Source organism: Gallinula chloropus, assembly GCF_964237585.1.
Source record: "Gallinula chloropus genome assembly, chromosome: 3".
Taxonomy (NCBI): domain Eukaryota; kingdom Metazoa; phylum Chordata; class Aves; order Gruiformes; family Rallidae; genus Gallinula; species Gallinula chloropus.
The window spans coordinates 50595025-50618345 of NC_140087.1; the positions used below are offsets into that span (position 1 = coordinate 50595025).

General features: G+C 42.1%; 1 protein-coding gene across 1 annotated transcript in view; it reads left to right on the plus strand.

Moving 5' to 3' along the window:
- Positions 1-21793, plus strand: part of BIRC6 (baculoviral IAP repeat containing 6) — a gene marked incomplete at its 5' end in the record, with an annotated part of 179163 nt that extends 157370 nt beyond the window's left edge. The window contains 8 exons of the mRNA XM_084262246.1: positions 7310-7455; positions 8289-8399; positions 9530-9747; positions 10418-10579; positions 12150-12227; positions 16405-16593; positions 19926-20060; positions 21112-21793. Coding sequence (XP_084118372.1) covers positions 7310-7455; positions 8289-8399; positions 9530-9747; positions 10418-10579; positions 12150-12227; positions 16405-16593; positions 19926-20060; positions 21112-21288 — 1216 coding nt within the window. The 3' untranslated portion in view covers positions 21289-21793. The remainder of the gene's footprint in view (positions 1-7309; positions 7456-8288; positions 8400-9529; positions 9748-10417; positions 10580-12149; positions 12228-16404; positions 16594-19925; positions 20061-21111) is intronic.
- Positions 21794-23321: the final 1528 nt, after the last annotated feature.

Here is a 23321-nt window from a genome sequence, read left to right on the forward strand (position 1 = left end):
CGCCTTCCCAAGTGCAGCTGACTCGTGAAGGAAACTCATACAGGCAAACCACAAGTGACATTTTCTTTCAGTAACCTCAGACCAACCTCTAGGTAACTCCCTTTGTAAAACAGTTATAAAGGCAACAATAAACACAGAGTCTCTTCAATGTCCTGTCTCACATTTAGCTGGTTTTCTGTCTCGATGATTTTGGTGTAGTCATAGAATCACAGAATGTGTAAGGTTGTGAGGGACCTTTAGAGGTCATCTAGTCCAAGCCCCCTGCAATAAGCAGGGACATCTTCACTAGATCAGGTCACTGAGAGCCCCATCAAGCCTGACCTTGAATAGCTCCAGGACTGCACCTTGCTGGGCAAACTGTTCCAATGATCTACCACTCTCATGTTGAAGAATTTTTTCCTAATATCCAACCTAAATCTCCCCTTTTCTCGTTTAAAACCATTAACCCTCGTCTTCCTCCTGTATGCTACATGTCCTTGTGAACAGGGTCCACAGTGAAAAGACACAGTGACAAGAGAGTTTTGCTTTGTCAAACCAGGTATTATTGTCTGTTATCCTCTCCCCAGCTGGATGGGCCATAGATGGAGAAGAATAAAATGTAGACTAGCCGTCTTTTTCCTGTTCTAATCAGTGACAACCAGTACCTGTTCTGCTAAATCAATTTTTTCTCTAAATAGTCTCTTTTGACAAAGGAACTGCATGTTCTGGGTAAATAGAATGCAGTTTTATATTCGTTGAACAGCCAAAACTATGTACTTCTACCTTCCTGATGTTTCTTTTGCCTCTGGGAAGTGCTATAACTGGTAGAGATTTTACAGCCAACTTTCCATCTCTGTTTCTGCATGTCTTCAGCCATTCTAGTTTCCAGAACCAGGGATTTGAGGGCATTTTAATGGCATCTTTCTCTGCCCTCAACTCAGGGAGTTAGAAACACAAAAGCTGCAATAGAATTTTTCTTTTTTCCTTCTAATAATTTTCTGATTCCAGCAATTAGTTGTTTTCTTGATTCTGTTTACTTGTTTCTCATTCAAAGATGGTTTGTTAGGAAATAATGCCCACCCTCCCCTGCAAAATTCAGCGCTGTCCCTAAGCATGTCAAGCATGTAATGTACCTGTGGTGGGATTTTTTGCTGACTTAATACAGAAGAAACAGAATTAAGAAGGACAAATAAGAGTTCTTCATGTTGGATATCCATCTGAAAATGTCAGCTTGTGCTTGCTGGCAATATTACATAGACCATAGTGTATGTAATCTTCTTTAAAAGAGAAGTGTAGAAAACATATTTGGCTTCTTTGTAATCCATTTCCAGTAGAGATGGTTATTAAATACACACGTAGATAGAAAATTCTCCACCACAACTACGGCGCTTTGCTGGTCTCATCATCTGTTACGCTCAGACTCAACGGGCGTGGAAACCCCTGTCTGCTCGAGTCACTTACCCGAGCTGAAGTCCAGGAAGTTTCTTTGTGAGAATGGCAGGTGACTGTTGGTCACAAGTTCTTTTTCATTTGGGAAAGTGAGAGATGGTGTGACTTAGTTCTTCAGTGTCAGCTGAGGATCTGAAAACTAAGAACAATTCTAGGGGCACAGTCGGTATTACTTTAATAATTGATGAATTCAATAAAAATTCCCTGGCTGGTTCAGTTACATTATCTGCACAATCTTCTTGTGCAGATACTTCGTTATTTCAGCACAAAAAAAAAGCTTTATCTTTTGCTGGTTGGTTGAAGCATAATATTGTTTCTTTAAAGCAACATACAGACAAGGATGAAAATACCAACAGCCTGAACCGCCTGGAGCCATTGGGGTGGAAGGTTTTAATTCTCAGCGTTTTAGTTGAAGGTTTGCCAGCAATATAAGCAAGTTTTGGCATGAACTGCTTAAATGGGACAATCTGCTGCCCCTTTTAGGTCAAATGCCAGAACAACAACATAATTTTGGGATTTGCTTTCAAAGACAAAACTCTCCTTTATCTGAACAGCAGTTCTGCTTGTACGTCTACCAAATGTCAGCTCCATGTTGGAGTAAGAGTGTCCACTTGGATCCAGAATTGTGAGGGGAATGTTTTTGGGTTTGGATTCCAGTTAACATTTGATTTCATTTAGTTTCAAAGGCCAAAATTCTGAGTAATGGAGAAGATATTTGGGTATGAAAGGAGTTCTCGTGCCTATTCATTGGATTGCTAGGAAGTCAAAAGTCATCACTAATTTGAGTGGTCAGGCTTGTGTAATGGCTTGCCACCAGGGCTGAGTTTGAGACCTCTGATTTTGCAAAGAACTGCAAAAACAGGCTCATCTGAACCACCAGCTGCTGGGTGAGCTTCACAGCAAACTCTTGCATTTGGCAGAGTGAGCTGATGGCTTATTTGTGCATTGTGGAGTATAGCAAGCCCATGTCTAAAATTCCTGACTGTGCCTCCCCCTTCCACATCACTCTGGCCACTCCCATGATGACTGCTGAAGGAACCCCTGAATTCTGCTACCTTCGCACTTAAGTCGCTTGTCACTGCTACTAAGGGTTAATCCCCCAGTTTGAGGTTGTCTGAACCGTGCTTATCACATGGTTGTTCTGACCTGGCTGTTCTTCTATTGGGTGGTCATGCTGGAATACAACCGGATAGGCCAGAGGAGTTTCCCCTCTATGGCTTTTCATTCTCATCAGTGTTATTTTGCAGAATTTCTTTGTGAAATGGTGCATTTTATATACAGGATTTTTTTTTCTTTATAATTTGGTCCCAAGAACTGAGCCCTAATTCATTATTTTTAAGAGTCAAAACCTATGTCACTTTCTTTTGCTGTGCTCTTGAGCTCATGTTAGGAGCTGATGGTTGGCTGCAGGGAGCAGTCCTGCAGCCTTCGCCGGTTTGGGGTGCTTCAGTGTAGTGGCTGTAAACGCAGTGCCCAAAGCCCCAAGGAGTGTACGGAGCCATCTCAGAGGGGGTTACCAGCTTCCACCAGTGTTTGTTTGCAAAGGCACATTCCCTTGCTCATTTTGCGTCATTTCGGGTTTAAGACTGAGAGTTACTGGGAGGAGCAAGCTTCTGCCTGGTACCTGTGGAAACCTACAGAAGGTGGGGGACCTGGGGGGCTGAGTGATAGCATGATTGCAGACCCATGGCAGTAGCAGTTTTATCCCAGAAACATGAGTGTCAATATAAAACTGAGCTGACTTCTGCCATAAGCACCATCTCCATAGTACGTAGGGGCTGAATGGTTCATTGGTGTTATTTTGGAAATACTTTGATAAAGGTATCGTTCCGTGTCATCACCTCCAAGTAGCAGGCATGGGTGAGTAAGTATTAGTATTGGCTTTAAAAATTAAAGTTGCCTTGGGAGTGTATCATTCATTATTCATTTAGTGCAGCGTGAAGAGAAGGCTGTCATCTTACAGCACAAGTTAAATTAATGGCTTAAATTATTAGCATGTACACTGCTGTCTCTTCTAGCAAATATAGTAGTGACTGTCAGCCCTTTAAATATGAGTTGACATGATTCTGTCTGCTTTTTCTTCATTGGTTGAAATAAGGGAAGTTTCTAAGTCTAAATTAAATATTTGGCTCCTCCTTCGCTCTGAAAATTGTGATGTTCAAATAAACGCTTGGCCGGTGTTAAATAACTGCATTCAGTTTTGCTTCACAAGCAGGAATGAATGTAGAGTATAATGCAGGCTTCTAAATGTTTTCTAAAAATAGTGAAAAGGTACAGCAAAATCTTCGATGTTATATATTTGACCATTGTTTATTATTTATGAGTATTACTGGTTTTCCTGTTTCTTTGGAATACCATTGAAAAACATTGAAGTGGAGCTCAGGAGTTCCGTAGCACTGATAGTTTATCTGCAGGCTGCTGGAGTGCAGGGAAGGAGATAAAAGATCTTACTGGTTTTATTGCATTAATTTGGGTATTTCATCTCCTCATCCATATAGTTTTGGGAGAGCCCTTGTAATTAATTCCCAGCTAGTTTCTTCTCTCAAGCAGGGACTCGGCTTGTCCCTGTGCATTACACACAGCTTGGGGAGAGCTCACTGTGGCTCCCAGTCCAGGCAGGAGCGCAGCAGCAGTATGAAAATGGAGATGACACAGAGAAGGGAGGGTGATGTTCTCCCAAGTAATAATTTGGTTTGCCTGTGCTGTTACACATGCCCACAGCTGGTGGAATGGTCACCGGGTTGCTTTTTCATGTGCACACAAAGTAATACCATGTGTTCCAGATCACAGCAAGAAATGGGTTTGGAGACTATAATAAATCATCTTTGTAGCTGTAATTTTGTCCTTAGAGTAACATTTGCACTGCCCTGGAAGTCCTGGCTCCCCGCTCCAGGACCAAACGAACAAAGCTTGTTGGAGTCTGTATTGCTGAGGATCCACAGGGCCAGCTGATGGGCCACAGCAGGCCTACAGAAGCCACAAGGAGCCTTTGACCTTTGCATGTTGTAAGATTCATCTGTGCAGCAGTTGTATGTAAAACCCACTCAACCTTGTCCCAGGGATTTGAATTGCATTTGTGTCTTTCCCCTTCCATAGCCATGTGCTCTGGGAAACTACACCAGCAGGATGGGCATAGGGACCTAATCTGTTTTTCTTTACATTCCATTTATTTAATGCCACGATAAACTGTGGTGTAAGGATATGATTTTTAATAAAGGCTGCTATGGTTTTCTAATGTAAAAGAAATATAAAATCAAGGGTAGTAGCTCATGTCTGCAGTGAAATTCAGTTCTGTCTCAGATAGCTGAAGGTGGTGTGAACTTTACAAATTATGATCAGCATGAAAATATAAACCACTAGGGAACTTTTGACAGCTTTCCCTCTGGAGTCTAGAGAATTACTTGATTTCACCATATGTTGATTGTAAATAAACTGACAAGCTGTAAAGCATTGTTAAAAACATCCAAATAATTGCGTGTAACACTAAATTTGTAAAGAAGGTCGTGTAGTGATATCTTACGAACTCTGCAGGATTAATCACGCTCAGTTGGGATTCTTACTTAGACAACAAAAGATTTGAATCAAACAGGGTAGAAAGGCTGGGTAAGGGAAGAGGAAATGGAGGCCTTCATGAATAGGAGTCTAAAAGTTATGGCAGCATCAGTTGGGTTTTTCCCCAAAAGAGATAAAAAAATTTTCCAGAATCATTAGAATCTACAAGCATGACTTGTGTGAGGAAACTAAGTGTTGATAAGGCAGTATGCCTGAGTCAGGGGTTTGTAACTCCAGCCAGTTTATACTCCCGGAAAAAATGACTGAAATCCCTGATTAGGCAAAGTCATGGTCAAGTATGAGACCTGGTTTCTTCTTGGAATCCAAGGCAGCATCAGTCCTGTATGTTGCTTCCTAAACTGCTTTTGCACAGTCTGAGTTCTGGCCTGACCATCACATGAGCTCCAGACGGCTCCAGGTGAGAAGGTAGAGCTGTTCTGCCAACCTTTGATGTAAAAGGCATATTGGGGGGGGGGGGGGGGGGTGTATGTGTCAATTTTTCTCAGGAAAACCGTGGACAGAGTACTTCTATTTCTGGTAAAAGGGACATCAAGAAAATACATTCTCTTGTGATAGTTCAGAAGTGCCACAGTGCTAACTGTTCCAGACAGCAGAGAGAATGAGAGGCAATACTGTTACTAGTACTGAGAATCAGCATTTGAGTAGATGTCTCTTTTTCCTACGGCTTCAACCAGATCAGTATTCCTGGACTGCTTGGATAGTTGGATGTCAGTGACTCCATCCATCTTTAGGAGGCTTTAAGCGTGCAGTTAAGCTTTTTGTCTGATGAGGCCAACACTTCAGGTTTTGTTTTACTCCAAGACCAAGTAGGAGGAAAAGGCTGGCAGCATAAACTGTAAAGGCACGTGGGAGGTAAAAGCCCTACAATGTAACTGTCTTGAAAATAAATTTGTAGGAATTAATTTCACTATCTTCACCAATCTCATTTTCATTGTTTTTCATGTATCTCCCTCTTGGATAAGCCCACTGACATTTCATTTAGATAGAATTTCTGCAACTGTGTTTTAGTAAATAGCTTAAGCATTCTACATCAACAGCAAGCAGTTCTAAAGCGGGTATTGCTGAGGTTTAGTGGGCTTACATACACGTTTTTGAATTATTTTTAAATTACTGGCTTAAATTTCTACAGGGAAGAAGGAGGTGATGAGGATTTGGTGAAGTGAATGGGAAAGGGAGCTGCTGCTTCTTTGTTTTAAACTGTTCCTCAAATGCCGAACGACACCGTTTGGCTCTGGTGCTTTCCTCCTAACTCTGAGCACCCGAAAGCTCCGTACTGCATGAAGTGAACAATGGGCTAACGTCCTTCTGGATTAAATCTGGAACAGGGAGAATAATACCCTGCTGCAGTAATGAATGTGGTTATTAATGCACTGTAGGGATACTCTTGTTTGATTAGGTTACAGTACAAAGACTTTCAGTATTGTTGTAATGATCTCTGAACAGTTTAGAGACTCATTGTTTATGTGTGATTTCAGTCTAGATTAAAATACAAAAAGTATTTGGTAGTTGCCAAAATATGTTTGGGATGTCAGAGCATTAAATTGCTGTTTTTTCTTGTGTAGCTAGGCTCCTGTGCTGCTGCTTGGTGTGCAAGCAGCAAAGAGCTACAAGTTGTTGAACTTGTTTGGAGCTTAAAATGAACAAGTGCAATTAAACAAAAAAACTTTACAGAAATTTCAGTAAAACTATTTTGGGGGCTGATAGTATTAAAGTCTAGTAAGTCTTGCAGGATAATGGTGTTAAATTTATGCTGGCTCTTAAATTATTAGGCAACGAGCTTCCATCAAACAACAGTGTTAGTATATACTGTATTTTCAAATTATTTCATTATAAAAATTCATGTGTTTGAGATGTTACTTTGCGATACGTTGATTATAAACATCAAATACAATACGGGTGCCTCTGATATTTGTGAGACTTGAGAAATTGTTACGCTAAACTTTATTGAAATAAAAGGTAAAATCTTCTACAGCCCTGAAGGAACTGCAGAGAGAAACAAACTTCACTTTTGACCCCCTCTCTCGTGCTGCCTAGATGGTAGTTCATGGGCAAGCTGTGAATTTTGGTTAGAGGTTTTCTTGTGTTTTACCATTGGAGCCTTTTAAGGAATTGCTTGTGTATGGTGAGTTAGGAAAGAGTTCTGTATTACCTATTTAGGACTTGATTGCGTACCAGGATCCACATGGGTGGATGAAGTGCACATTCGTGCCCTGATCTGTATTACACTGATTTTATAAGCTTTTCTAATACTGGTTGAAAAACATTTCCTCATGCTATATCCTGTTCTTTGCCAAAAAACCCCAAACAGGTCTAAAAAAGACAAAGCCAAAGCAGGAGTAAAACCAGATAGTTCTGATCAAGAACCAGAGGGACTGACGCTTCTGGTACCGGACATCCAGAAGACTGCGGAGATCGTTTATGCCGCTACCACCAGTTTGCGCCAAGCAAACCAGGGTAAAATAGAAATACTTTTCTAAATACTGTATAGTGTTTCTTTGCAGTACGTTAAATAACAGGTAACTTTATAAATTAGCTTAAAAGCAAGAAAAAAATACTTCCCTCCTGCCCCCCAACCACGGACCACGTTTTCAAAGGCACCTTGTGGTCGTCTGAACTGTTTCAATCAGGAAACAACAGTCCCAGTAAGTTAGAGTATCTCTCATGGCTGTCAGCATGATTATGTAGTAGCCTGTTCTTATTTTCTTGGCAGTAACAACACACGTGACCTTAGGTAAAGCCTTTGCTGTTAAAACTATATCTTATGACTTAGATTAACTCTTAACCAGATGAATGCAGAACAAAAACCTAAATCATGGATTGAACTTGCAGGCATTCAAAGGACTGTCTGGTTGACTACTGAACCAATCTAAAGAGTAAGCATTAGCTTAACCAGGGGAATGGATTTTAAAAAGGCACATATAATCAGCTCCTGGTTTTTGGAATTGTGTCAAGAACACAGGTGTGGATGTCCACCCACATGTGCCTATGTTGTACGTCCTGTTTAAAATTTTAAAAAATGTAGAAGCAACAACAGAAGAATATATGTAGCAGGAGTAGCCATGAAGTAGTTCAGAGCTAACAGCTGTTGTTTACTGTGAGCTGTTCAGATAATGAAATGCATAGCATAGCAGGTGTGTATGTTTGTGAGTGATGCCTGGTTTTCAGACTTTCTGCAAGGAATGTCACCATTAAATGTTGTTTCAAGATAAATCATCTCCAAGTTCTTGCTGGATTTGTCTCCAAATGACATGGTTAACTACAAGTAATCATTACGCTCTATGTAACAGAGAAGAAGATGGCTGAATACTCCAGAAAGGCCGCTGTGAAGCCCAAGCCTTTGTCTGTGTTACGGTCCCTTGAAGAGAAGTATGTGGCTGTCATGAAGAAACTCCAGTTCGGTAGGTTGAGAAGTGTGACTGTGTCTTCAGAAGCATACGCAGAAGAAACGGGCAGTCTGCTGAGCTGAACCCCTAATTATCCTAGAAAGTTGCCAGCATCTTTGCATATGTGACTGCTGATACTTTGCACATATGGAAAATCATCTGCATTTTCAGGTTCCCAACTAATGCACTCCTTGTGCTAGTAAGAAATTATTTAAACATATACTAGATTATTCAAGGGACCAGAGGAATTCAAGGATGGTGTTCATGTTTTCATTCCAGTAATGATTTGTGAGTCCTTCAGTCCTCAAGTTATCTACTAACATTTCAATGTTGTTGGTTTTTTTAAGGCTCGTGTATGAGTCTGTTTATATGTTTGGTAATGTAGCTTTTATTTTTAAATGGAATAGAAATCAGATAAAAATGGGGGGGGGGGGAGGGCGGTTCTTTAATGAAACTGTAGTAAACTTCATTGTGTCTTCCTATGGAGTGCAGCATGTTGCACATGGAAGGTGTGATTGGAATCGGAGCTTATTTTGGTTTCATCCAAAAAGAGCTGTAAAATGGCTGCAAAAGCATGTTCCATGAGTAGCTTTTGAGTTGCAGCATTTCTTTGCTGTTCTGTTTGTAAGGGGTTTTCCTCACAAATGTTTGTGGGGCGTGTGCCAGGAGTAGGAGGTAGGGAAGTTTGTAGTGGTAGCTTTTCACCCTGGCAGCCGGGCTGCGGACTTTGTGTGGTAAGTTATTAAAGAAAACCAGCTTCACTGTAATTTGTTATGATTCTTTAATAACATTGCAGCCATCACATGAATAAATACTGTTAGCATTCTGCTTCACACCGATTCCTTTATTAGCATTATTACGTAGTCATAAATATCATTGTGTTCCTGGTCTGGAGTGGCTGGTAGCTTTCCAGATGGGAAATGGTGTGCAGCTGAGAAGTGGCCTATGAAAGCTTGTAAATTTGCAGCAGAAATTGATTCAAACCAGGACTTGTTAATGCTTTATATCTGTGAGCGCTGTTAACTGATAAAATATAGGGAGTTTTATGCGACTTACTCTCCTGGTTTTGGCACTCAGAATCTTTATCCAAGACTAATCCATTATTAACTGTGTTCCTGATGCATTAACATTTTCTTCTCTTCTAGATACATTTGAAATGGTTTCTGAAGATGATGACGGGAAATTGGTTTTTAAAGTGAATTACCACTACATGTCTCAGGTAAAAAATGCAAGTGACGCCAACAGTGCTGCCAGAGCCCGACGTCTTGCTCAAGAAGCTGTGACACTTTCAACCTCACTGCCTCTCTCCTCCTCGTCCAGCGTCTTCGTGCGTTGTGATGAGGAGCGGCTTGACATTATGAAGGTAATGAAGCAACGTTATTTTTATTTCCCTCTTTTGCCTTGGCCTATAAATGTTGGAGAAAGGTGCCTTAAGTCTTCAGAAAACCCAGAAGGATTTCATGTGTGCTTTAATTGCTGGCCAAACTTGAATGTCAGCGGTAGTATTTTTGAGGCTTATCCTGGCTTCTCGGTAACTTGGCTGGGGACAGAGAGTCCATCTACCCCAGGAGTGCTGTTAGCCAAGCAGACTTTGCAGCACGGGGTTCACTGTTCTTCAGCTGTTGGGAAGGGAGAAGTTTCACTGTTACTCCACGAGGGGCAAAGCGTGGCTTTGCATACGGCCGGGTAAGGCAGTTAAAACCAGTAGGAGAAGTTCACTGCCGAGCTCTGGACCTGACTTTTGAAGAAAAATTCCATTAGCAGCATCCCATGGGGGTCGAGGTTTAGCTCCTCCTGGTTTGCTTTCCAATTGTGGTCTGGAGAAACAGCCATTGGCAGAGGCTTTTGGTTACCCAGAGTATCGGAACAGACAGACTGACAGCCTGCACGTGATTCTGATGTCCAGCAGTATCGTCTGCTAAGGAGGGTGTGGAGATAAAATGCTTCATACACCTTACCAAAAATCTCAGCTGTGTGACCAATGGAAGGGGTTTTTGAAAACTGTTGTCTCTTTTTTTTCCACAATGTGGCAGGTTCTCATCACTGGCCCTGCAGACACCCCCTACGCAAATGGTTGCTTTGAATTTGATGTCTATTTCCCACAAGACTATCCCAATTCCCCTCCACTTGTGAATCTGGAAACAACTGGAGGCCACAGCGTGAGATTTAATCCAAACCTCTACAACGATGGCAAGGTAGGTCAGATGTTCTCTGGTGTACAGGTGAACAGGGAATGGAACAGGTGACAGTTTTCCTTTTGCAATCCAATGATTGCCCACCCTTAACATCCTGCAGGAACCTGTTTGGTTAAAACTGGTCTTCCAACTGAAATCAGGAGTGATTTAACACTTTCAAATGGGAATGGTCACCTTTCTGAGTAGTCTTGGAGATCTTTATTTTAAAGCCTCTTATGAGCTGGATCAGACCAAAAAGCAAGTAATTTTGACCTAGAAAAATGTTCTTTTCCATCTTCTTTGCTAAATTAACCAGGCAGAAATGTATTTTGGCCAGCTGAAATACCCAGGATCCTTTCCACGGACAAAGTACGCTTCATATCAGCTGCAGCTGATTGTGTTTGCCAAGTGCCTTGTCTCTTTTTCCATGCAAAAGTGTTTTTTTCTTGAGTGGAGATAAAGACTTTCCTTAACCTTGGTATTCTTTATAAAAGAAAAATTAACACTAAAATGTGGACTGTAAAGCTTTTGGAAAAAATATGGAAAGTTAAACAAGCTCCCTCCTTCCCCTTCTGCTCCATCCACACCCCTCCACCCACACCCCTCACCCCTTCTCCTTGGTATGTTGTGGTTCATTCTAAATGCTCCAACTGGCTAACAAAAGGTCAGGTCCATATCAGGGAGACACAAGTTCTATTAAAAATCATCACACATGAAATCCTCTACAGAGCTATAGAGGTGGCTGGGTGGAGGGCTCCACCGAAGCACAGACCCAGGACACAGCTTTGGCTGTAGCACTAGGGCAATCCTTCAGCTTTTCAATATTAATTTATTTATTTTGGGTGCAGACATTTGACCCACAGGCTATTTTATTGTTTTTCCCTTATTCCACTGTCACTCATGGGTTCCCCACGCTCCCTGTTTTCACAAGCTGTAATGGTCATTTCCAGTACCAGACATGGGGTTTTCTCTTAATATGGACAGAGAATGTAATTCATGCTGGAAACTTCATCTGCCTTTTAATTTGTCTGGCATTAGATCTCAGCCAGTGCTCCCCTCTAAATGTCTTCTGTGTGCTTTATCACTTTGTGTTCTCTTTGTTCCATTTTGTGGTAAGGTTCAATAGACTCCCCTAAAGTCCAGATCAGTCATAAAAGTTAAGGAATGTTTTTAATTCCTTGATAGTCTGTGTGACAGAAACAATCTTTCATATCCTTCAGCTGAATGATTATCTTAAAACACTGCAAAAATAAGTGTTACAACAGCATTTAAAGAGGAGAGTAAAAAATCGGATAGTAATTGTGATTCATTTATTTTTGGAGCCACTGGAATACATAGGTTTTCCATGAAGAAAAGTGATTTGCTTTGTCTTATTAATTCATTAATGTGCTCTTCTTGCTTATGTGCACTATTTTTATCTGCTTTTATTTCAAATTAGTTTCACAGGAAGCAATTTTGCCTTTTAGAAAGCAGTTATACAAAAGTTTGTAAAGAAAAAAATAAAGTAAATTCTGTTACCGTGCTGTTCTGTGCAAGCAGAGCAATTTCATCATGGTATTTGTCAGTGGTACTAACATCATCACCTTTTCAGGTGTGCTTAAGCATCCTTAACACATGGCATGGGAGGCCAGAAGAGAAATGGAATCCACAAACATCCAGTTTTTTGCAGGTGAGCATTCCTTCTTTCTCTTCAGCCAGGGTCCTAAGGGTTCTTTCTCTAGTGCTTTTAAACCACAATTTTCTCAAGCATAAGTAAGTCTTAATCCTTGGAACGCTCGAAAACACACACTATAAAGTAGACAAGTTCTTCAAGGTGTTCTTTCCAACCAATATTTCTGCTGGTCTTGTCTTGAAGAGTGGCTGTTCATGTATGTAGCTACTGCTTGGGCTTTGCTTGGATGTTTCTAAATATTTGAAAAAACCCCAAACATAACCAAAAAACCCAAAAAAGACAGCACCACCTCCTGGAACTCATGTAATATCTCTCTCACAAGTCATTTATGGAGAAGACAAAACAGGCTCCATGTTGCGAGAGGTAAGGAAGGGCAGTATACCACTGCGAACTGTACGGGTACTCCCCCAAAGTTTACAGGTAAGCTGAACAGAGGAATAAAGCTGGAGGGAGTTAGAGCAGAGGTATACCATGTTCAGAAGCAAGGAGTGGTAAATTAGACCAGACGTTACTAGGACATAACAGTCCCTACCATTTTGGGCTTTATGTCAGAGACATGCACTAATAAGCACGTACATTAAATAAAGATAAAGCTTGCAGTGGCTCATTTCCTATGGTGCTCTCTGAATTTATTCCTTCCTTGGAGTGATTATTAGGTAGCACAAGGTACATTTTCTATTCCAAATCCTAAAGGTTTCTGTACAGTTTCTGTTTCAATGTAGTAGAATTACAGCCCTGGCCTTTGTCAGAGTAGATGTCAGCTTGTTGAGGAGTTGGCCTTGGAGAGCTGGTTGACCACTCTCATGAAAGTTCAAGAGCAGACCCAGCCACTGTGTGTGTCTGTATAAGCCCAGCAAGAGTGGCAGAAGGCCAGTGTGGGTAAACAAGGCACCCCCTCCGAAGCGAAGTGTACACAAGGTGGAAGCTGGGGATGGGCGACTTATTTGAAATAAAGACGTTGGCCAAGCATTCAGAGGAGGGGAATGAGGAAAACCAAAGCTCAGCTGGTGTTGAAAATGGCAAGAGATAGAAAAAGGCACAAGAAGGGCTTCTGTGGGCAGCATAAGGCCACATTTTCCTTGGGCTTTCCTGGTGTTCTCTGGGGCAGGGAACGTACTGACAAGGGCATAGCAAAGGCAAAGATCATCTCTGCCTCGCTCCTTAGGGGAGTGCCCCGTGCCCCTGAGCTGTCCTGTGCCCCCGAGCCCTCGCTAGGAAGATCTGTGAGAATAAGGAATTACCCACAGGAGAGGAAAGAGTATTCAAGCTGATTTAACCCATGGGGTCATGGAACCAACTCTCACGCATCCAGGGCTGCTGAGGGAGCCAGACAATGTCACTGCAAAGCTCCTAGCTCTTATCTTCAAAGGGTCAGAATAATCAAGGGAGTTTCCTGGCTGCTGTCACATCCAGCTTCAAGACAGGCAAGAAGAAGGATCTGGGGAGCTGCAGGCTGGTCAGCAACACATAAGTCCTTGGGAAGATTGTGGAGTGAATCCTCCTGGAAGCTGTTTTTCAAATACATGAAAGACAAGTGATTGAGAACAGCTGGTGTGGATCTACTGGGAGCGAATACCACCTGCCTACCCTGCTTGCCTTCTCTGGTGAGGTGACCAGCTCTGCACAAAGGGGCAGTAGCACATGTGGCTTACTGGGACTGCAGCAAGACCTTGTAGCCAAATCAATGAGATGGGGTGACAAAGAGGTTGAACCAATGGCAAAGAGACCTTGCTGCTGTCATAGATACCTACATGGGCTACATGAGAAGGTGGAGCCAGACACCTCTTAAAGGTGCAGAGCACTGGGACAAGTACCAACTGACACAGGACAGGATGTGGGAAATTTTAATTAAAAATCAGGAAACGTTTTTCCCCCACTATGAGGGTGATCAAATACTTGGACAAGTGTCCAAGAGAGATTGTGGAATTTCCATCCTTGGAGTAGTTAATACTCCCTTTCCCTTCACGGGTCAATTACGATTTGGAGTTGTGGCTCCTCTCACAGTGTCACTTTCCCAAGATCCAGCCTCTGAAGCGATGAACTGAAACTTTGGACTGTATAAAGTCAGCACAGAAAGGTGCAAGTATTATGAAGTCTTATATTCACTGAAGTTCTTTTTCTTAGATGAAAATGTTAGATTTGATGGATAGAAATATCATGCAGCATTGAAGTTTCAATTATTTATTTTTTTTTAGGGTTTAATTTTGAAAACTCTAAGAAGGCTGTTAGGAAAAGTTCCTCCCTTGTACTGGAAGAAAAACACTTTGTACCTTTTAAATGGAAAACAGCTGTAGGACTAAATAAATTGCTTGGAAAGAATTAAGCACTACATGGTTTTTTCTGGCTTAAAGATTAAACTATTGTTCAGACCACCCCTAATACTTCAGAAATTAACTTTTATAACCCATATGAAACTGGAAGATCGGTTTAGAGTTTCTCATTCATTGCAATTATAATTCACAGTAACAACTGGTTATTAAAGTCAAGAAAATACAATGCTGCATAGAAATTTCTCAACCATAGCCCATATGTCCCTTTCTCTCTCTCTCCCTCTCTCTCTCTACAATACAGAACTCAAAAAAGCAAGACCTGGCTACTTCCAGATACTTAAAGGCCACATACCACCAAAACACTCTGGGTGCCTGAGGGGTTAACCTGAAGTACCTGACCTTGGCTTAGCACACTTGCATTAATATTCTGCATTTTTAGTATCTGAGTGGTCTTGCTGGGACCTGATTTGCAACACATTCTGTATAGTTTAATGCATTTATCCATATTTCATGTGTAATACAAAATAGCCATGGCTACGTCTAGTTGGATGCATGGTGGGGATGGGGGAAATGTATTCCAGCACCCAGCTGGAGCAGCTGCCTGGGACAGGAGAACTTGTTCAGTTTTCCATCTCAGCCTGGCAAGGGATGCCAGTTCATGTCTCTCACCGTACAGCTGTGTGCCCTGCTAAAGACTTAACTGCCCTAGATGGCCCTTCAGTGCTCTGGGTAAAGCACAGAGCAGCTGCACAACCACAAAGTGTCACAGCAGCAAAAGGAATATGGGCGTGTTTCTGTGAGGGGATGGTGGGACTGAGGTGAACCTGGACCATTTGACTGATTCTTGGGCTGTAGCTTTGCCAAACCGGTAACTCGCAGCAGTGGGACTATGGAGTGAGGATGCAGCGCAGAGCACGGCAGGCTGGGATCCCTTTGTGCTGCCACTGCTAGAGGGGGACCTCCAGGAGAGTGCCACGCTTCACTGAGCACAACTACCTGGCTGTGAAAGAACCCAAGTGTCGCTGACACAGTATTTATCTGATGAAAGCTGTGCGTTCAGCATAGTCCAAGAGAAAGAAGAGCTGCTGTCTTCCATATCCAAGTTCACAAACTGGGCTGCTAAATTAGGCGATGGGCTCCAAGCTTTACATTGTATCTAGGCTGGGAGGAGAGTCGCTTTCCAGAAACGGCTGCCTTGGCATCATTAATCTACTGAAGTGGGTGCCTTGCACCTAAGTCTGCTGGGTGCTGCAAGTGCCACTCTTTGGCATGTAACTTACCGCCAGGTTTACAATATTTGGGGAAATGTAAGTGTTCAACTGACCTTTTTGGAATTCTTGACAGTTCTGGAACTGTGTTTCTGTTACAGGCTTGTAATCCTCATATTCTTGCTGATCTTGGTCCTGAATGTGTAAAACAAACCAAAACTTACCCTTCATCTGAAATTTAAAAAAAAAAAAGTCAATTACGTCTTTCTACCTACATAACAATGTGTTGCATGTAGCCTGATTGTGATCAAATACAGCAACAAGTTGACAGGGACAAGCATTCTAATACTGGAAAAAATAGCAAGCTGTCAAACCATGAATATGCAGCACACCTGCATGTCGAGTCCCAAGTGCCCATTTGTATCTATTTAATGCATTGGCTCACATTAGAAATACTTGGGTCCGTCCTTTGATGCCGTAAGCATGTATGTATGTACGTAAGCATCTGGTCCCACAGGTACTTGATACTAAAACTGAAAGAGGGAAGACTGTCTTTTCCTTACCACTGAGTCGGTGCTCTGTTGATACAGTACTTTGCCATAGAAGCATTTTGCATACATATGAAGCAGAACTACATATATTTGTAAAAAACAAGTGGGTGGCACAATTTTAATATTTAGTTTCTTCTCTCAACAGGTGTTGGTGTCTGTCCAGTCCTTAATACTGGTAGCAGAACCATACTTTAATGAACCGGGTTATGAACGATCAAGAGGTACCCCGAGTGGTACCCAGAGCTCCCGAGAATACGATGGAAACATACGACAGGCAACAGTCAAGTGGGCAATGCTTGAACAAATCCGAAACCCATCGCCATGTTTTAAGGAGGTAAGTTTTGTGAAACACAGTAAATAACTTGTTTCCTTAAGTACTTATCTTGCTTGTGCATGAAGAATAATGCGAATGTTTGGAAACCTCACGCAGGAGATGTCCATTTTAGCCTCTCCTTTATTCCCTGGGGTAGCTGACTCAAGAGGCTGAAGTCAGTGAAGATACACCTGACTTCATGGGTTCCCTTCTGGGAAAGGGGAACGTGCACAAATTGGGACTGACCTGTGGGGAGGCTTGGTGCATGGTTCAGTAAAACATGGTTGACACAGCTCAGTTCATTCTTTGTGCCAGGTGGTACCTTTTCCATTCCACAGGCAAACCACTGATGCGCCCTGCGAGCGGGCACTGGCTGTGTGTTAGCATGGCTAACAGGAAGCGGCTTTCCAAGAAACAGGAGTTTGAAGCAAGTATTAGGCAGCACTCTGGATACACCAAAGCGATGCAAATTGGGAAAATGCATTAAAATAAATAGCAGAAGGATCCACAGAGCATCCGTGCTGGACTAGAAATCTGTGCCTTTGAAATCAGCTGCCTTGCTGAACCACCTGGTAGCACCCCGTGTGCCTTCAGCTGCCTGCTGAAGCGTCGTGACTTTAGCGCTATGCCCGTCACTAAGTGTGGCATCCGAGTGAGAGGGGTAGTCTCCCATCCCCTTCTTGCTGCCCGTAAGAGCCACCTTTGGAATGCAGAAACCTGTTTCCATTAAAATTACTGCATCTTGTGGAATAAGAAATCACAGACACTTCACCTGCATGACAGGAGTTAAATATTTCATCCGTGTGCAGGTGGAGAAGGCTGTGCAGTGTACTCTGGTGTCTTAAATTAATGAAGAAAAGCACAGCGGTGCTTCTAAATTACCTCTTAAATAGTTTACTCATAAGTTGAAGGCCAGGGTAAAGCTAATACCATGGCACATCATCAGATAACCTCTGCTAATAGCTGCTTTTTTCCTAGCTCAATGCAACCATTTCACTTCTGCCAAAAAAGTTCTTAAGTTACAGTAAGTTTAAATTAATTGAAGGTACCAGAAGGTGGTGGGTGGGCTCCCTGACAGCAGTGCTCCTGTCTTTCTCTTCACTTATCCAGAAATAAAGGACATGCAGTATCACAGTGTTTGGTAGATGAATGTCTGTTGTCACAGCACCTTGCAAAAGGATCTCAGCAATACTGTGCTTGCTCCACAGCTCAGCTTTTTTACTACTTGTACGAAAAAGGCCTGTTGCAAGGTGACAGCCTGCCCCTCATCGGGAAGGTCAGCTGATACCATGTGTCCAAGTGGTGGTGTTCCAGGGAAAACCAGTCATTCCCTGCCAACAGATGACTTAGGTGTTGCAAATTGTTACTAAAAAGCAGATGTTGAAAACAATACAACTACTACCTTTCTAAATACCATGTGTAGCTAGGGCTGAGTTAAGCTAAGACACACATGCACACAGAAATGAGAAGCAGCATGAAACGGTAGGTAGCAGTTTGCAGAGATGCCCGAACATTTAAAACTCCCTTCTGTTACCTGTGAACAGATGGGTTTTGCTACATGAAAGAGAACTGGCCAAGCTTTGCATCCACATTGGTTGGTTCTGGTTTAGGTAACTGCAGTTTTCCTCAATTCCCAAGATGCATTTTTCCGGTGTTCCCCTTGTCTTTAGGACAGAACGATGAAGTCTCTTTGAAATTCTGGCAAGTTTGAAGCCTGCCTCTGTGAGGAGGTGTTTGAGGCTGGCAGTGCTTGCTTTTGTCTTAAAAACAACCGTACCAGTTTAAGCTCAGGCTCCTACCCTGTGCCTTACCAACTCATGCAACAGGAGGAGGCCCTTCCTGCTTCTCTGAATGCACACTCCCCGTCATTACACACAGTGGTGTGTCTTTCTTTACCTATCAAACAGTGGAAGTTCTGCATTGGAAAGCATGACGCTTTTCTCTGGTGCAGTAGCTGAATTTTGAAAGAATGCTAGATTCTGTCTCCAGCCCCATCCAAATGAAAAAGCATGTCTCGCATAGGTCACCTGAGCACTTCTCTGAGACACAAGCTGCTGCTTAGGATCTCTGAGATTTTGTAGGGCTGTGTAAGGAACCTTAACAACGATGATCATTCAGTAACAAACACAAAGGGACCTGAAAACTTAGGTCTAAGAAAGAACATACATCCTTCAGCTGTAACGTCTTCTGTCTTCGTAAGTCCAAGCTGTCTTCCCTCCGGTGTCTTAAGAAATGACATGTAGGCTCTGGAGACCTAAGCTGCCAGTCATGGGGAGTTCTTCCAAGCTCCATTGTGGATATAAGGAAGGCATCCAGAATTGAAGTCAATTATGCTTTCAATATGCATTTTTTCTTTAGACAGATAGCTATATTCTCTAACCTCTAGAGGGAAGGATGATTTTGTCAATTATGTTGCAATATTGCCAAGAACTCTCTGTGCTCAATAAAATTTCTTTGATTTTATTGTTTCTTTCACCAGGCAGAGTTTTAGAAAACCGTTTAAGACAAAGCCAGCACTAAGTAGAGTTACACAACTTTGTCTGAGGGCTGGTTGGTTGAGCCTTTTTAAACTCAAATCTGTACAGACATACTAAATTGTGATGCCATCAAATACTGGTTCCTGCCCAAACTGAGGGCACCTAACTGTGGTCGTACCTCTTCAGAGCAGCTGGTACGACCCTCCTTGTCTAAGCAGAAGCCCATTACATTCCTATGCACATACTGTTGGCTTTTGCTTATCTGCTTTCTGCTCAGGCAGCAAGGGGTTAGTGACAGGAGAACATGGTCCATATACTAAAACACTCGTACCCAGGCTTCTTTAGTAAAATAGGACTGCAACGCCAACAGGAGAAGCCTTAGTATTGTATCTGTGTAACCCTGCCCCTCTGCAAGCACAAACATCCATATGTAGTGCCTGCACAGTAAGATCATCTTGGCAGTGTTCTGCTATCGCTGTTTCTTTTCCCTGGTGTGACGCTGTTTCTGGCAGTCACTTAACCCTTCACACAGGTAACACGTGCTGAAAAGGCAGCTGCACAGCAATTCTAGACTCGTACGGACTGGGAGAGACACCCAGGCCAACCTCCTCCTCCAAACAGGACCAGCTGAATCCGCCCAGTTCCTCAGGGCTTTTTCCAGTTTCATCTTGGAAACCTCCAAGGACAGAAATTCCACAATTTATCTGTAACCTGGTGCAAAGCTGCATTGTCCTCACACCAATTTTTCTTTCCACTCCCCACCCCCCCCCTTACATCCAGACTCAGAGGAGTCTTGCAGATTTCGTATTGTTAAAGTATGAGGTTCTTAGAAAACAATGAGTGCTCTGTACTTTCATTTGGAATGTTTTCCTGCAGGTCATCCACAAACATTTTTACTTGAAAAGAGTGGAGATCATGGCTCAGTGTGAGGAGTGGATAGCAGACATACAGCAGTACAGCAGTGACAAACGGGTAGGCAGGACTATGTCCCATCACGCCGCAGCTCTGAAGGTGAGACTTGCTTCTGGTTTATGTTCTTTAATCCCAAGAGGACAAACGGCAATGAAATTGCTTGGCAGACGAGTTTTTCAGTAACAATAATAGAAGACCCCAGTAACTTTTCAAACCTGTGAACCACACCTGAGTTTCCCAAGTGCCAGGAGATGAAGTGTATGTGTGCTTCATCTCCTCGGTCATTTTTCCACAAGTTGGATTTTCCTGTTGTGCTTGTCCTGCCTATTTTTCTGCAGATACTTATGTAAGATGCAGAAGGTTTATTTTGTTCTCTCTAAGGGTGGGTGGAGTTCAGTGATTAAGTTGTGTTGCAGTTGATTCCTTGCTGGAAAATGAGCTATTTGAATAAACACGCAGAGCTACTAAACTGCAGCGCGTGACTGTTAGTTTTACCCCATGTTAAACTTTTATCAACAGCTGCAACTTCAAAATGTTTTCTCCTTTCCCAGCCAATTACTGTCATTTGTGTAGTTTGTGTCTGCACAGACAACAGACCCCTTTTTTCCTCCTTTTTTTTTCCCTCTGAGGAGAAAGAAAGAAAAAAAACAATTAAAGGCTGCTTTTTTCTATTGGTAGACTTGTGTTCTTCCAGTGGGACTGGGCATCAGACTGAAGCTCCAGTTAGTTCCTACACTCAGTATAACAGATCTCTGTCTGTCTTTGTGACAGATCTCATCAAGACCATGAGCTCTTTAGAAATCTACACTCTGGCTGTATGACCAGCCTAGTCCAGGCCAGTTTCTGCTGTGATCACAGAACACAGATAATCACTCAACTGCAAGACAAAGTGTGTGGCGTTTATGTCGATGCACTCATTGGCTGCAGTTGTTTGCTGCCTTTAATTTGTCCGTGGCAGCACCTGTTCATGGCTTTGTCACTACAAGGAAGGTGCCAGCCCTTACCTGGAGGGGAAGGTTCACCCTGTCACTGAAATAGTGCATTTAAACCTGGTGTAATTAACCCTTTTCTTGCCTTATGCTCCCTAATGCTACGAGAAGTAATGTTTTGCCTCTGGTCTCTTCATGCTGACTTCTTTTTGCACATTCAGCGTCACACAGCCCAGCTGCGGGAAGAACTTCTGAAACTCCCCTGCCCCGAAGGATTGGATCCCGACACCGAGGACTCCGCGGAGAAATGCGGTGCCGCGGGCTCCGAGGAGACTCTGCTGCACGAACAGGTTAAACCCAGCAGCAGTAAAGATATGCCCACCGATTTCAAGTTATGAGCTGCATTGACATGGACTTTCTAGACACAAAGGCTTTGAAGCACAAGCCAAATATGTCAATATTTGTATGTAAGAAACTAATTATGTAATAGGTAATGAAATTGAAACTATACTATGCCCTTAAGGATATACAGTTTAATTCAAGATGATCTTTTATTTACCTGTACAAGAGTGTAAACTTTTTTTGTGCTTTTATTTTTCAATTGTGAGAACCACTGATTGGTATGTTTAAAAAGTTATGTATACAAGAAATGGATAAATCACTGCTATATAAGGGAAACTACCTTAGGAAAGAATGTTTACTGAATGTTTATTATTTTTTTTTACTTGTAGAGTGAGGGCAGTTGTAACAAAGAATATATATTGGTCATTCTTACAGCTACTATTTAAAGTCAGAAAATTTTCACTGAATTTGATAGATTTTACGTTTGGCCATATATTCATGCTCATATTTGATTCTAAAGAAAACCTCCTGTATACTTCAATAAACGTTAAATGGACATGATCCCTCTTTTATGATTTACTGGTACATTTTTTAAATAAACTGCCATAAAATACATTCTAGCTGAAGACTTGCACTTGTATGACTGAATTCATTACAGTCAACATATTTAATTTGATGCTTACTGATTCTAAAATGCAGATGAAATAAATGCACATGGTTTTACCTCATGCCAAAATTTGGACTTCGGAATTCCTCTCTTATTTGGCTATTTTATGCAAACAGTATTCTAAATTTCTTAAGGGCTATTCTGGAGCAAAGCCTTTTTTCTCTGTTGCAATGTCTGGTTTTCACAGCATGGGCTGTACCCCCGGTACTGCCAGGGGCTGATGGGGTGCCACGCAGGACTCCCTAGTTCCTACTGTGTAGACTTCTTTCCGATTTTTATACTCACAGCCCCTGACCCCCACCTGCAGAGGGCAAGGGATGTGCTTAACAGTCACGTCTGGCTTTTCACATAACGTGCGTGCTGTCACTGTTCTTCATTTTTGAGCAGTCCTTGAAGGACTAGAAAGTTATTACTGGTATTACCTCAGATTAATGATCTGTTGTATTATAAATACTATAGATCAGGCAAAACTGAAGCTTTTTTGCATTCTATTTGTTCTTTGTTTATAAGTGTCACGCTGGAATTTTTTCACTTTTTGTTTTACAATGTATTATTTCTAATCATTAAAAATGGCACCAACTGAGGTTGTGTTCTCATGCTGATGGTTGACAGACTTTGATAGTTCTGACCAAAGTAGAGTATTTCCACTGTATTTGTATGTGGTGTGAATCCAAGGCAACCCTGCTTGTACAAACCTCTCAAAACACCAACGTAGGCACCTCTGTGTTACTTCAGGGGACCCTTGATCAAAACATGAGACATGGGGGTAAATACGTGAAACAGAGTTTATGCCACACGGTTGAAGTGTGAGAACTCTGTCAGTGTTAAAACAGCACTAGATGGGTGTTTGCTCACCACCTGTCGCTGTAGGTAATGGCTGTGATGCTCTAGTAAAGACTCCAAAAGCAAAATTAACTGCTGACTTCCAGCTGTATTTAAGATGTGGTTTCCATTGAGCTCTTTGCTCACTGCTTCAGCTGCCTGCCTGCAGAAGCAGAGGGTTTTTTTATCAAGTCCTGGCACTTGGACCAGAACCAAATGTATCAGACCTGCAGATGCTCCTTATACATGACGACTTTTTTCTTTCATTAAAAAAACAAGGGAGATGTAAGAAGTACCTAACTTGCATTGGTTTGACATTAAGAGGGGGGATAATATGATTGTACCTTATTTCTCTGGTGTGTATTTATGGTATCATAGCAATGCTAATGTGAAGTCACTGCTGCTTAATTAAGCAGATGTAAACGGCTGCATGGGATATTAAACTCTCATTTGTATCCACGTAGCAATTATCATTTTTTTGCCCTTGCAACTATGTTACAGTCTAGCAAGTAAACAGTGAACTTGGCAACAGATACAAAATACATATTTTCAGTTCAGACAGAAGGTAGCTATGTTACTATGTTACTTGGCATCCTATGA